The sequence below is a fragment of the Pan troglodytes genome, chromosome 12 (genome assembly GCF_028858775.2).
Source record: "Pan troglodytes isolate AG18354 chromosome 12, NHGRI_mPanTro3-v2.0_pri, whole genome shotgun sequence".
Taxonomy (NCBI): Eukaryota; Metazoa; Chordata; class Mammalia; order Primates; family Hominidae; genus Pan; species Pan troglodytes.
In genome coordinates this window covers 24,237,757-24,253,690 of record NC_072410.2, presented here as the reverse complement: position 1 = coordinate 24,253,690, position 15,934 = coordinate 24,237,757, and the positions used below count along the sequence as shown (strand labels likewise).

At 49.4% G+C, this 15,934-nt stretch overlaps 1 protein-coding gene across 5 annotated transcripts in view; it reads right to left on the bottom strand.

Moving 5' to 3' along the window:
* CRACDL (CRACD like) overlaps nucleotides 1–15,934 on the bottom strand; it is a 144,043-nt gene that overhangs the window by 98,789 nt on the left and 29,320 nt on the right. The window contains exon 3 of one of the 5 annotated variants that reach the window (XM_009442951.4): nucleotides 5,774–5,875. The exons of the other annotated variants lie outside the window; for them this stretch is intronic. Coding sequence (XP_009441226.1) covers nucleotides 5,774–5,805 — 32 coding nt within the window. The 5' untranslated portion in view covers nucleotides 5,806–5,875. The remainder of the gene's footprint in view (nucleotides 1–5,773; nucleotides 5,876–15,934) is intronic. 5 annotated transcript variants of the gene reach the window in all.

Below are 15,934 nucleotides of genomic sequence, written 5' to 3'. Positions count from 1 at the left end.
TAACAATGTAAATCCTGGATATATTTTTTTCTTTCTTATTTGGTCAAGTTGAACATAATTTGGAAGGCTGTATACAAATCATAAGCCCTTTACATTTTTTGTCCTAAAAGTATGTGACTTTCTATTTTATTTATTTCAAACCTTTTCCACATTGTGAAAGCTTTCAATAAAGTTGAAAGGCATGAGTCAGACTAGGAGGAAGTATATATAACATATACAATAAAGGGTGTCTGCGTGACTGTATCCATCCTTGATTTATAAAGAGGTCCTATAAAGCAGTATGAAAAATGGTAAAAATTCAATTGAAAAGTAGGCAAAGGACATGTAAAAACAATTCACATGATAGCAAATTCAAAATGGGCAATCCTACTGAAAACTAAATGTAACAATCAGACTCCTGGAAATTTAAGAAGGTAGACACTACTCAATTGGCAGAGTATGAGAAATAGGCATGCCAACATACTGCTTGTAGGAGTAAAAAAATCATATACCTTTCTTGGACAGCCATTTGGCAATTTCTATCAAAATCTTAAAAGTACTCATCCTTTGACCAGGCAATTCCACCTCTTGGAATTTATTCTACAGAAATATTCACAGAGGCAAATGTAGATAAATGAATAAATATATTCCCAGCAGTCAGGTTTGTATTAAAAAATTATACATATCATAAATATTCCTTGGTAAGAGAATGATTAGCTACTAAAGGGTAGCTAAAAGAAATGAGGTAGATCTATTTATGGACATAGAAGTATCTATAAAATATATTGTAAATTAAAAAAAAAAAAGATCTGAGCAGGCCAGGCGTAGTGGCTCACGCCTGTAATCCCAGCACTTTAGGAGACTGAGGTGGGCGGATCACTTGAGGTAAAGAGTTCGAGTCCAGACAGTCAACATAGTGAAACCCCATCTCTACTAAAAATACAAAAATTAGCCGGGTGTGGCGGCGGGCACCTGTAGTCCTAGCTACTCCGGAGGCTGAGGCAGGAGAATCGCTTTAACCCAGAAGGCAGAGGTTGCAGTGAGCCAAGATCACACCACTGCACTCCAGCCTGGGCGAAAGAGTGAGGCTCAGTCTCAAAAAAAAAAAAAAGAAATAAAATAAAAAAATTTTTAAAATGATCTGAGGAAAACATGCATATATACAGTATGATTTTATTTTTGCAAAAAAACCCTAAACCCTAATATGCATATTATATATATGTAAATGTAGCCAGTGATAGACTCAGCTGGACTCCTTACGGTGAAAGCAGAAACCCAGGGCACCTTTCCTCACACTCTTACTAAACTCACTCTGTGGCCCTGCTCTGCCTCTCCGAGGGACCTCAGCCACAGATTTTTTTGGTTTCTCTGATACCTGGGCCTGGCCTCTCCACCGCCAGCTCACAAACCCCTGGCCAGCTCCCGTGTGGGGAGCCTATACCCTGACATCACCCCTTGCAGGAGCATCTTCGGCCCAGAAAGGCCCTTCCCAGGTGCCCTCAGCCTCCAGGCACAGCAGCAGGGAGCGGGGCACAGGGAGGGAAATGGGCTCCCTGCACCTTTCTCCAAGGTAATCCTCTCCACCTGAAAGTGCACCTCTGTAGCAGGCTGGAGGTCACTAGATCCAATCTGCCTTCACCACATCATGGGACAAGGAGCTGTCTGATGCTACCAAACTGTCCTCAGTCAAGAGCAGAGAAGGAATCCTATTTTTTTTTTTAGACAGAGTCTCGCTCTGTGGCCCAGGCTGGAGTGCAGTGATGCGATCTCGGTTCACTACAAGCTCCGTCTCCTGGGTTCACACCATTCTCCTGCCTCAGCCTCCCAAGTAGCTGGGATTACAGGCATCCACCACCACACCTGGCTAATTTTTTGTATTTTTTAGTAGAGACGGGGTTTCAACATGTTAGCCAGGATGGTCTCGATCTCCTGACCTCGTGATCTGCCCGCCTCGGCCTCCCAAAGTGCTGGGATTACAGGCATGAGCCACCGCGCCCCGCCTGAAGGAGCCCTATTTTCATATCCTGCTGTGTAAACATATCAAAAAGATCTGGAAGGATACACAATGGCTTTATCTCTGGGGAAGGGATTATATCTTTTTACTTCTATTGCTTCTGTAGTGTATTTTCCCCCAATTACATCATGTAATTAAACGATAGTTAAAAAGAAGGAAGTCTCCCACGTCTATTTCTGTCCCCCTCATTTTGAACAGGTTGTCTTTTACTGAGGAAATCCATGCCGTCAGGGGTAGCCCAGTCAGGGCATAAGAATCAGCAAATACTTATGATCACATCCACCCGAACGCCTGTGCACCACACAGTGGAGACCCTGGGTGCCACCCCCAGAGGTGCTGACTGAATTCACTGGGCATGGGCGTGGGCATCAGGCTGTGTTCAAGCTCCCCAGGAGATTCCGAGGGGCAGCCAGGGTCAAGAAGCAATGGGCTTGCTCCTCTCAACAGGGCCCAGAGCACACTCAGCTACTCCGTGCCTGCACTCACCTCCCCTACACACCACTTCCTCTTCCTCCGCCAGTGGCGCTGGCTATATAGTTCGAATCAGCAATGCTTCTGCTTAAGCTCTGATTCAAGACACTGCTTTCCAAGCGGAAAGTGATATTTTAGGTATAGGGGGAGGGAAAGCAGAGTGGGAAGAGGGTGAGAACACCCCCTCCCATCACATCTCCATAAATGATTTGGCTGCGAAGTCACCCTGAAGGAGAGAGATGGCTCAGGAGAGGCCACATGAGGAAGAGCGTCAATGTGAATTAGCGCACAGAAGCAACAACACAAGCACACCACATAAAAGCAGCATGAACCTGAGAGGCTGGGCAGAGTGGCCATATAAAATAGCCGGAGATGTGATTTCCCAATGTACGATGGAAAATCCTTGGAGTTACCTAAAGTCACGCACAGAGGGGTGCGGGGCGGGCCCTCCTGGCCCAGCACTGGTGAGTGGGTGGCAATCTGTGTAGTGAGAGAAGTGAGGCCAATATATTTATATATACGCAATGAGAAAACAGGCAAGAAACGGTGTGGGGAAAGAAGCTCTGTGAACCTTCTCCAACAGCCTCAACTCCTCAGCCTCTGTCCTCTCCCTGGATGGCATCTGGAGATCACGTCCCATGGTTTAACACACTTATTTTCAAGTATGTCAACAGTTATGATCTCCCTAAGCAGAATGTAAGCAAATCCGAAGACAGTGACCTGCACCTAGATGTCACTCATTACATTCCTGTTGGTGGCTGTGCATGGTGGCTCATGTCTGTGATCTCAGCACTTTGGGAGGCAGAGGTGGGAGGATTACCTGAGCTCAGGAGTTCAGGACCAGCCTTGGCAACATAGCAAGAGCTCAACTTTACAAACACAAAAAATTAAAAATTTAGCCAGGTGTGGTGACATGCACCTGTGGTCTAGCTACTCAGGAGGCTGAGGTTGGAGGATCACTTGAGCCTGGGAGATTGAGGCTTCAGCGGTCCATGATCATACCACTGTGCTCCAGCCTGGGCAACAGAGGAGACCCTGTCTTAAAAAAAAACAAGAAAATTCCTGTTGGTGGCTGGCTCTGGGATCTCATAGATGCCTCTGTCCATTCATCAGAAAATTTGTCCTCAGCAGCTTCTAGCTACAAGCACCATGCTAGGTGCCTAGGATACAACAGTGACAACAGAGGGAGGGCCTTGATGGCAAAGATCTTATAGCCTAGATCTAGAATTATGACACACACAGTGGGGCAGGTGCTGGGATAGAAGGATTGGTGGTTTTGAGGGCAGGAAGGACGGACGCTCAGCTTGGAAGACAGAACTAGGCTGAAGTTGGACAGGTGAACGGAAAACATGCCAGACAAATACGGTGCGTGGAAGGAGGGAAAGAACACGGAAGACGAGATTCCAGATCCAGGGAATGGCAGATGTAGAGGCCCGGAGGCAGGGGGGAACATAACCTGCTCAAGGCCCTGGAAGAAATTCAGTATCACTGAAGTTTTGAGAGCTGGATTGGGGTGGGGAAGGGAACTAAGTAGAGGGGGCTAGATGATTCCAGAACATTACACCATGCTAAGGTGTTTGGATTCTATTCTAAAGGTAATTAAAGCATGGCAAGATTTTAGTCAGAGGATCTCATGATCAAATTCAAGTGTGAGGAAGATCCATCCCCTTGGTTACAGGGCTGCTATGGTCTGAATGTTCATGTCCCCTCAAAATTCCTGTGTTGAAATCTTAACCCCAAGCTGATGGCTTTAGGTGGTGGAGGCTCTGAGAGGTGATTAGGTCATGGGGCTGGGGCCTTCATAAATAAGATAAAAGAGAACCCAGAGAGCTCGCTTGCCACTTCCACCATGAGAGGACACAGCAGGAAGGTGCTACCTACGAACCAGAAAGTGGATTCTCACCAGATACTGAATCTGCTGGCGCCTTGATCTAGGACTTCCGGCCTCCAGGACTGTGAGCAAACAATCTCCAGAAGTTTGTTACACCAACTCAAATGGACTAAGACAGGGCAGAACCAGGAGTGGGGGGCTGTGGCAGGAGGGCTGGCTGGTGGCATGGGACAGGAGGAGTAGGCCAATTTGAGGACAGAACACACAGGACACGGGGCCTGAAGCAAGGCCAGGAAGTGAGGAGAAGACACGGCAAGCATGCACCCAGGTTTCACATGCGGGCATGAGAGTGGATGGTGGAGTCCCTCGCTGAGACAAGACACAGCTGTGCTGGGGAGAGTTTTGGACACATGCATGACTTCAGACAAGAAAATATTTCAGAGGAATAAATCAAGAGCTGAACAGGAATAACTCTTCTAAATTCATCAATTTCATATAAACAAACATATTCATATAAATAGTCTCAAAAGGAAATAAATCCTGAGAGTGGCCCAAAAAAAATCCACCCAAACCTGTGCCCTACATTCACCTTAAGGGGCAAGTCTGGGGCAGAGCTGCAAACTCCACAGTCTTTTATGCAGCAGAGGAAACCAGACTGTGACCTTCAGGGAGTCCTGACAGCTACTGTCGGCAGAATGATTGACACTCACAACATGGAAGTGAGCCCTAGGCTGGGGATGTGTTTAAACCTCAGTACAGAACAAACACCCTGCATCTGGAGGGAGGGCTGGGGTCTGAGCCTGTTGTCAGTGACTACCAAGCTTGTCCAACCTATCTTACTTTGTTGTTGTTGTTCTGTTTTGTTTTCTTTTAGGCTTTTAGCAGCCTGAAGCCATGGTTTTTAGTTTCTGTCTCTAGCGATAAGTGGAAAAGAGGGATGAGGAAGGGGCTTTACTAGACCAGCCAGAAATAGAAACTAAGAACCCATGACTGTACTCTCTCTCCCTTGGACACCCCTGGCAGGCATTGCTCACCCTTCTGGAAATATTTTGCGTTATTTCTAAAGGATAGCACCGTAAATCGGACTTGGGTTTGACATACAAGCCCATGGGTTTTGACACACATGTAGAGTCATGTAGCCACCAGCACAGTCAGGATGCAGAATTGTCCCATCACCACCCCACCCCTAAAATCCTCCCCCATGCTGCTCCTTTATAGCCACACACTCTTCCCCCCTGGCAACCACTGATCTGTTCTCCGTCACGATCGTTCTGTCTCTTTGAGAATGTCACAAAAATGGAATCGTACAGTATGTAACATTTTGAGACTGGCTTCTTTCACAAAGTGTGATGCTTTTGAGCTTCATCCAAGCTGTTGCATGTACCGGTGGTTTGTTCCTTTTACCCTTCTGGTATTAAACGTGAAGGCACTGACAGCATCGCTAAATATATATTTGCCTTGCTCCTCTTAGCACCTACCTTTTATCTTGCACGGATGCCAAAGAAATCATCTCAGTCACAGGTGTCCTTATCTCAGCACACCAGATTCATAACATGGAGTATGCAGAAAATCAGTGACTTCTGCTGAAACAGATGAGCAAAACACCAAAACCTTGAAGGTTTCATAACTTTTTCTGGTCACTTTAGATTCCTAAAGTAGGGAGGTTCCATGTAATCCAATGAAAGGAGAAAAATCAACCTTTATTTTCATTATTTACAAACCTAACTTGGGAGATATAGTTAAGACTCAAGTTATAGTTTTTCCTTACCATTCCCACAAAAATAAGAGGGGACTAGAGGTGCATATAATCATGGGTTCAGCTGTTCACAGACTTTTGAGCTAGAAGGCAACTCTGGATAATATCCTTGTTTGACAATGTACCCAGCAAACATTTACTGGATGCCTGCCTGTGCACAGCACAGTACTAAAAACAGAGACAGGGGGTGCAGCTCCTGCCCTCCAGGCGGACAGTCCCAGGAGATCCCAGCCGCGGAGCCCACTGTGAGGTTCAGCAGCTGGCTTATTACTGCCCTCTCTGCACCTTGCTTAGGTTCCATTAAAATCCTGATGCTCCCCAAGCTTTCGCCACCAGTGGGTGGGTCAAGGAGCCTCAATGCAGCTGGGGAGGCTGCTAAGGGATTTACAGGTTGTCACATATCATCCAAAATGGTGAATTCATAATAACGAATCAAGAGTTAGTTATATTAGCCTCTAGCAACTCTAAATGTCAAGATACAAAGATGATGAAATCCGCTGAAGGAAAATCCTCTGTTGGTCACTTGACTGGAATGTGAATGTGAGGCTTAACTGTCAGAAAGTATTTCACACATAAAAGAGAAAAAATAGCAATGATCAATACTCAAGTGAAGAGCCATGGGCAAGCCAGCTTGGTATGCAATGTGGGGGCCTCAGAGAGGTCACCTCGCTAAGAGCGTGGGGAGAGAAGACATGCCCACAGTAAAAGCATCAAAGCACGGTGTCATGTGACAAGTGACAAATGTGAGGCCTAGAAGAGAAATGTCGCAGAAGTTCAAAAAACGGAGGGCCAGGGTGACCAGCCAGCTCTTCGCATCACAGTCAGGTAGGGCACACCTCCAGTCCCATTACCTGGTCACAGTGAGCATGCTCGGGGCCAGGGCACGTGCACCAGAGTCAGATGGGCTTGCAGGAGCTGAGTCTGACCTCCTTGGCCTGCTTTCATCTGCCCAGACCCACAGCATCTGCCTGTGGCTCCCACATTGTCTAGAGCTCAGCAGGGCCCACGATGCCCTGAGCGTCTTTCTGACAGCATGGAGAAAAACTGAGCCGTTGTGCGGATGAGGAAGGGAGGCCACGTGTCCCATCACTATGTGCCTCAAGGATGAGCGCAACAGAGCCGCCGCCGCCGCTGTGCTTAAGCAGCATAAAGGCTGACCTGTTCTCATGCCTAGAACAGCAAGAGCCTATTTCAAAGAAGATAATATTTTTTTTCTTAAATAGAAGATGAATGCACTTATTTCTGCCAGAAGGTAATCGTCTCCCAAAAGGGGGAAGACAGGCTGAAATCCAGACAGGGGTCACAATTCACAGCCTCCTTTTGTTGTAACTGAAAAATCCCCAGTGATAGTTCATGGCTACCAGGCCTCCCTAAAGTCAAGACGCCAGCAACACACCCTCTGCTTTGTCAAACCAAACAGGGACCTGAACATAAACAAGCTGACATGTCTGGGATGTGCCCCTCCCACCCCACCAAGGCAGTGTGGTGGCAGGAACATGAAATTCACCTGCCACCATGCAAACCAGACCATTCCCCAGACTCCAGTGAAGCAATTCCCTGCAGCCACACCTCTGCCAGCCTGCGGGCCGCTGGGCCACACAAAGGGGTGACACAAGAGCTCTTAACCTCAGACGTTAAGCCTTTTAAAAATGTACAAATATGTAATAAGCACCCAAGTGACAAAGATACACAAGAGTCCTCATAGGACCTTGTAGTCAGAGGGAGAGCAGACATAGACAGTTGAAGGAGTCTCCACCAGAAAGAGAAGAATGTTCTTAGGGCAGTGCAGGAGCAGGTGCCAAGTGGACAGCCCAGAGGCTGTGATCCCATGTGTGTGGAACACCTGGGACTGCAGTTGAGCCTGAAGGACAGTGACGGAATGGCCAGGGGTGGCCCCACAGGCAAGGGGAGTGCCCTAGCAGGGGGCACTGGTGGCAAAGAGCAAGATGTGCTCAGCAGTCAGAGGGGCCCAGTGAGACTGGAGTGAAAAAAAAAGGCATCTATGGAGGAAATGAGAGAAAAGGGCTGAAAGGCCAGGGCGGCCTGATGCTGGAGGCCTGAGGCTGACGCTGTAAGAAGTATGTCTGAGAAGTCTTAGCTCAGTGGGGAGGCAGGTGGACAGAGGCTCAGTAAGAGGGGAGGCAGGGAATGGAGGCTCAGTGGGAGGGGAGGCAGATGGACAGAGGCTCAGCAGGAGGGGAGGCAGATGGACAGAGGCTCAGTAGGAGGGGAGGCAGATGGACAGAGGCTCAGTAGGAGGGGACACAGATGGACAGAGGCTCAGCAGGAGGGGAGGCAGGGGGACAGAGACTCAGTAGGAGGGGAGGCAGGGGGACAGAGACTCAGTAGGAGGGGAGGCAGGGGGACAGAGGCTCAGCAGGAGGGGAGGCAGGGGGACAGAGGCTCAGTAGGATGGGAGGCAGGGGGACAGAGGCTCAGTGGGAAGGGGAGGCAGAAGGACAGAGGCTCAGTAGGAGGGGAGGCAGGGGGACAGAGGCTCAGTAGGAGGGGAGGCAGGGGGACAGAGGCTCAGTGGGAAGGGGAGGCAGATGGACAGAGGCTCAGTAGGAGGGAAGGCAGGGGGATGGAGGCTCAGTGGGAAGGGGAGGCAGATGGACAGAGGCTCAGTAGGAGGGGAGGCAGGGGGATGGAGGCTCAGTGGGAGGGGAGGCAGGAGGATGGAGGCTCAGTGGGAGGGGAGGTAGGGGACAGAGGCTCAGTAGGAGAGGAGGTAGGGGACAGAGGCTCAGTAGGAGGGGAGGCAGGGGGACAAAGGCTCAGTAGGAGGGGAGGCAGGGGACGGAGGCTCAGTGGGAGGGGAGGCAGGAGGATGGAGGCTCAGTGGGAGGAGTGCCCTGGTACCCCTGTGGCAGAGGCAGGCCACAAAACCCACCCAGCAACCACACCTCCAATACCCTCCTCCTCTGGCTTTTCAAAGGAGTCTGGGGGACTAGGTGAGAAAAAGAACAGGGGTGGGAGTAGGGACTGTCCCCTCTGTGTGCACACGTTTGTGCATGTGTGTGGGCGTGTGCATGCATGTGTGCGCGTGTGTGCAGGTGTGTGTGCATGCGTGTGTGTGGAGGGTGGCGGGGCTGTTTAGTAAAGTACTGTTTGTCAGCTCCTTGGTCCCAAGAGATGGAGAAAGGCAGGCCTCTCAAGAACACTAAGCACCCTCCTTCCATCCTGACTTGGCACCCTGAAAATGACGCAAGGGCCCAAGCCCAGCCAGGGAGAAATCTGGCCACTCCACTCCACAGCCTCGTTGGGCAGAGCAGATCAGTCACAGGAAACAGAGACTCCAGTGTGGCTGCGGGAGGGTGCCTCACCTGTGAAGGAGAAGGTCACCCGGCTCCACCTTCTATAATGGTGCCAGGAGGCAGGTGAAGGAAGTCAAGCTCCAGAGGAAGGAGCACTGAGCCCTTCCTCTCACTTAGGACAGAAAGCGATTCTGCAAGCAATGGGGTTGGCGCACAGGGTCAAGCATGTAAAGGCACGTGGCTCTGCCAGCCCTGAGTTTTTCCCTTGGCTCCACTACTTAGAGTACCGTGACCTTGGACAGGTTCTGCAACCCCTCTCATCTGTGAAATGGGCTCATCCCTCTTTGCAGGGTTGTTGAGAGTTAAACGCTGATGTGTTGGCACAGAGCCTGGCCATAGAAAGGGCTCAATAAATGGTGACCATTTTGACCATGATGGGCCACTGAGCCTCTGCCACAGTGGGAAAGTTGCCAGCATGACACAATAGGACCTCTGGTTTTAGTTCCCACCAAGATCTGCCCAACCCAGCGCTTGGGAGAACCCTGATCTTCTATATACAGATCACAGGGCATGGCACAAACCTCAGTCCCAGGGCTCCCCCCATCCAGAGCTCAGAGCCCTGAAGGGCAGAGCAGATGTCCTGGGTGGCCAGCCCACATGGCCTGAGGCCCTAACCAACAAGCAAACTGGGGGCCGCAGGTGGACAGCACAGCCCACAGGGCATCTTATCCTGGATGTGTGACGGGATCTCACACAAAAGTCACATCAGACCACAGGGCCTGCAGTTCTCAAGAAATCCTATGTCTTCTCAAAGTCCTGAATCACAAAAGAGACAGTCTAGAGTCTCCAATTTATACTCTGGGATAGGGCCTCTTTGTTAGAGTCTGGAATCTGGGGTCAGAATGAGCAAAATTGAGTGAACCCCCCTGGGTGTGCATCAAGCGACCTGATGCCAGTGAGTATTAACAACAAGTGACCTGGTGCTGGTGAGTATTAACAACAGCTTGCTGGGAACACACTGCGCCCAGCTGGCTGCACATCAGGATCAAACACAACCCCTCCCCAGGAACTCGCGAGCCGGGCGAAGCAGTAAGACAGGAACACAAGAGAAGCTGCGAACAAAGGTGGGTGCAATGAAGTCTGGACACCAACAGAGAAAGCAGGACGTCATAGATGGAAGAGCCCCCCATGCCAGGACAGTCAGAAAAGGGCATTCTCCACTGTAAAAAGTTCCAAAGGTCTGCAAAGGGAACAACTAGGGCTAGTGACTCTGACACTGACCGATCCTAAACTGTGACTTGGAAACAGCTTGCAAATGAGATTTATAGGTCAGGGCAGCCCATACGGCACAAGGGAAGAATGTCATCAATGAAAGGAGGCAGGACAGGTGTAGTCATGGACACGAGTGGGCTGGCCTCTCTCAGTGCTGCCAGCCCTGTGCTGAAGGGGTCTCCGGCAGCCTTCACCCCTGCTCTGCCTGCAGGGCCCCGAGTCAGGCCTCCGGAGAAGGCCCGTGATGACCCTGCCTCTCAGCCAGGAAACATAATCCTTCTGCTGAGACGGGATCAAGACCTTTCGCTTGAGGACTCCAGCCACACCAGCAAATGATCTGATCAATATGAAGTGGGCTCCCCGAGTGTGTGGGGCACCTGAGTGTGGGGGTGTCAGGGGCTCCTGATCAGTGGGCACAGGCGTTCTGGTCTTCGGAGTAGATGTATCCCCTCTCCCAATTCATAAACCAGGCTTCTGGCTTCAAAGTAGTATAAGATGAGCGTAGGTGGGGATCACTGGCTACTGCCGGGGCCTGACCATCCCTCGAGCTGGAGGGAAGGGTCTGTAGGACAGAGGGCCCTGTGCTAGCTAGGCCTCTCCTCACCGGGCAAACTGTCAGAACTTGCCACGGCCCAGCCTCCCTGGCCTCTGGGACCCGGAGTCACCCCCGATCTGAGTATTCCAGGCTCAAGTCACCTCTTCATCCAGAAGACATCCTGGCCCACAGGTCTTCTCTCCCAAGGTAGGCAAAGAAGCCCCAGAAAACATGCCCCCACATTTACTACCTCTACTTAGGAAAACGAACCAACTGTCCTAGAGCCTACGACCAGCTTTTACCACTCCCTCCAGGAAGCTTCGCATCCTGAGATGAAAACACCCTTCCCCTTGGGGTGCACCCCCAGGGCCGCGCTAGCACACTCTCCCAACTGCTGTGCAGGGAGGGGGACCCTCATCCCTATGACCCGAGTACTCCTGCCCATTTGCTGTGGGGATGGGATCAGCCTCTGCTCCTTAGGAGACCTAATCTCAATGATGCAGAAGCCTGCGGAGAGCTCACTTCTCCGAGCCCCGGGGCTTCACGTGAACTGGCAGATTCAGCACCTTGATCAAAACAGGCTGAAGCCACAAGGAGCTCCCTTCCGGCCTCAGCTTCCCTCACTGCTGCATAGACTCACGGCAAGGCTCACACCGAGTGCGTTCACTGCTCCATCCCTGGGGGCGCATGGACCATGATCGGGGGGGCTGAGGGACCCGCTGTCTTAAATTTGCCAAAAGCCCACCTTCAAGACACATCGCTTGTAAAAATTCCCTGATTTCAAACCCATTTTGTTTCACCCCATGCCTAAAAATCTCACTAAGAAAAAAATAAAGGAGTCCTCTAACTGTTTCTCAGTGAGGCATAAGAGGGACATCGTCTTCACCTCACTCTGTTAAATAATTCCACCTTGCGGAAGAAACCACGTCTCAGTGGGCATGTGGAGGAGACAGATGATTTAAACTACTGCAAACACTTAAATCAAGGAATAATTCTTTTTCCTAATGTGCCAATATACCAATGATGAAACCATTTGCATCTGATTAACCCCAAACTCTGAAAATGCACTAGATATTCTCACAAGCTTCCCCCTCTAATTGCTTTTGAAGTTAGTCTCAGTAGTCATTTTTAAGTCAGATACGTCACTAAATTATGAAGAAAAAGATATTCTTTCCAGGATCATCCTTCAACATGCACACGCGTCCACGTGCATACACATGAGTGTGGTCCTGTGATTACGAAATGCTGCTGCATTCAGAAGTCCTGCTCTCCCGGCCCTCAGCCTGGGTGACGCTCCTTTGTCTGATCTCTGGCATGTCCCCTAGCTGCTCGGTGCCCAGAAAGACATCTGCAAAACAGAGGGACACAGCCTCATGTAAGAGAGCCCTGAGCCACTTTCATCCCAGGTGTCATCGATACTTGGAGTTCCCGTCAGCCTCAAATGCTGTGAGGACAGGGTAAAATGATCCCTAGAGAGTTATACAAACAGAAGGAACACTGAGAGGTCAGAGGCTGAACACAAAACAGTGTGATCGAGGGGCCCACTTTCCACGCACCCTCCACTGAGCTATTGCAATCCCTTTCCTTACTTAGGTACACCCTCATTGTCCTTTCCTCGGGAACAGATCTCCAGGAAGCTCCCCACTGCAGTTACTACAGCATCACAGTTGCCATGTGACTCTCTGTCCCAGCCACACACCCCATCATTCATTCAGCACAGGAAGTCTCTCCATGGGAGCCCTCCAGCAGAGAACCGGCCCTGCCGTTTGAAGACCTGGATCCTTGTCCCTGATGAGCCACCACATATGGGAATGGCCTTGGGAAACCCACGTGATTGTTCTCAGCCTGCTTCTTCATCTGAGCAGATGAAGACGTCATTTTTTCTTATCCAGTTTGAGGATCCAATTAGATACTGCACATGAATGCCCAGCCTTCCAGGTGACAATGGACCCATGAGTGTTTATTGACTCAATTTTCATTCAAGAAGAACAAAGCCACCTTTTTAAACTTATTTCGTTTCATTCAAGAAGAACAAAACCACGTGGGCCCCCTCACTGCTCAATTTGTTTTATTGTGTCTCTATGTTTATGAAGAATACTGGTTTGTAATTTCTTTTCCTTTTTAAAACAATCATGGTTATACCTGCTGATATAGTTTGGATATTTTGTCCCCTACCCAATCTCATGTTGAAATGCGACCCCCAGTGTTGGAGATGGGGCCTGGTGGGAAGCATTCCGGTCGCGGGGGTGGATCCCTCCTGAATGCTTTGCTGTCTTCCCCATAGTAATGAGTTCATGCTAGATCTGGCTGTTTAAGAGAGGCTGGGCCCAGCCTGGCGCGGTGGCTCAAGCCTGTAATCCCAGCACTTTGGGAGGCTGAGGCGGGTGGATCACGAGGTCAGGAGATTGAGACCATCCTGGCTAACACAGTGAAACCCCGTCTCTACTAAAAATACAAAAATTTAGCCGGGCATAGTGGCGGGCGCCTGTAGTCCCAGCTACTCAGGAGGCTGAGGCAGGAGAATGGCGTGAACCCGGGAGGTGGAGCTTGCAGTGAGCCGAGATTGCACCACTGCACTCCAGCCTGGGCGACAGAGCCAGACTCCGTCTCAAAAAAAAAAAAAAAGAGAGAGAGGCTGGGCCCTCACCTCCCTCTCTCTTGCTGCCTCTCTTGCCATGCGACATGCTGACTCCCCCTGCCTTCCACCATGCTTGGAAGCTTCCTAAGGCCCTCACCAGAAGCAGATGCCAACACCACATTCCCTGTAGTCTGCAGAACCATGAGTCAAATAAACCTCTTTGCTTTATAAATTACTAAGTCTCAGATATTCTTTTATAACAACTTTTAAAAACTCTTTGCTTTTTAAGTTACCCAGTCTCAGGTATTCTTTTACAACAACACAAATGGACTAACACACTGACCTCAAACTTATTTGGGAAGTGTTACTCCCTCCTCTGTGAAAGATTTAGTCTAAGACTGGTGTTACCTCATTTTTTTTTTTTTTTTTTTTTGTGACAGAGTCTCGTTCTGTCACCCAGGCTAGAGTGCAGTGGCACGATCTCTGCTCCATCTCCTGGGTTCAAGTGATCCTCCTGCCTCATCCTCCCGAGTAGCTGGGATAACAGGCACATGCCACCATGCCCAGCTAATTTTTGTATTTTTAGTAGAGACAGGGTTTCGCCATGTTGGCCAGGCTGGTCTCGAACTCCTGACCTCAGGCGATCTTCCCGCTTCGGCCAACCGAAGTGCTGGGATTACAGGCGTGAGTCACCATGCCCGGCCTAGGTGTGATTTTTTTTTTAAGTTTACCCTGCTAGGGGTTCCCTGAAATTCTAGAATCTGTAGGCTGATATTTTTTCATCAAATTTGGAGAAATTTCCTCAAATATTTTTTGGCCCCAATCTCTCTCTCATCTCCTAAATTCCAATTGCACGTGTTGGGCTATTTGATATTATCTCTCATATGTCACTAAGGCTCTGCTAATTTCTTTTCAGTGTTTCGTCACTCTGTGACTCAGTTTGAATGGTTTTTATTGATTTGTCTTCAAGCTCACTGACATTTTCTTCTGCCAGTGTCCAAACTGCTCTTAGATCCATCCAGTGAATTCTTTTTCTTTTTTCTTTTCCTTTTTTTTTTGTTTGAGACAGAGTCTCGCTCTGTCATCAGGCTGGAGTGCAGTGGCGCAATCTCGGCTCACTGCAACCTCCACCTCCCCGATTCAAGCAATTCTCCTGCCTCAGCCTCCTGAGTAGCTGGGACTACAGGTGCATGCCACTACACCAGGCTAATTTTTGTATTTTTAGTACAGACGGGGTTTTGCCATGTTGATCAGGCTGGTCTCAAACTCCTGACCTTAGGTGATCGGCCTGCCTCGGCCTCCCAAAGTGCTGGGATTACAGGCGTGAGCCATCGCACCTGGCCATCCATCCAGTGAATTCCTCATTTGAGATAGTATATATTCTACCTTGGGAATTACCATTTGGTTGTTTCTTAAATTGCCACTTCTCTGCTGAAATTCCTATTTGTGCACTCACTATGTTTGTATGGGTTGGTATTTATCGACCTTTTCTCTTTGTTATTAGTCTCATTGTCCTGCCTGTCTAGTGATTTTTTTAATTGTATGCTGGATATTGCAGATAATAATTTGTTTGAAGAGTGCTGAGTTTTATTCTGGCAGAGAGTTAGTTGACTGGCATAGCATCTGGATCCTAACAAGGCTTGTTTTTAGGTTTTGTTATGGATAGTTTAGCGTGGTCTTGGGGCTAGAGCAGTCTTATTCCTAATGTATGACGTTTCTGTGATCTCAGATTCAATGTTCAAGGTGCTCAGTAAGGTCTCCTCACTCTAGCAGATTGGAACTCTAAGTCTTGGCCAGGTGCAGTGGCTCACAACTGTAATCCCAGCACTTTAGGAGGCCGAGGTGGGTTGATCACCTGAGGTCAGGAGTTCAAGACCAGCCTGGCCAACATGGTGAAACCCTTTCTCTACTAAAAATACAAAAATTAGCTGGGCATGGTGGTGGGCACCTATAATCCCAGCTACTCAGGAGGCTGAGGCAGGAGAATCGCTTGAACCCAGGAGGCGGAGGTTGCGGTGAGCTAAGATCGCGCCATTGCACTGCAGCCTGGGCAACAACAGTGAAACTCCATCTCAGGAAACAAAACAAAACAAAACAAAACAAAACAAAAACTCTTAGTCTCCCAGCACAACGTGACTGTGTGACTTCCAGGTTGTGTTTAGCTCACCATCCTCCCCACGATGTCCTGGCCAGTAGTTGTTCTCTGCCGAGCCTCAAACAGTTGTTCCCTGTGCACATGCA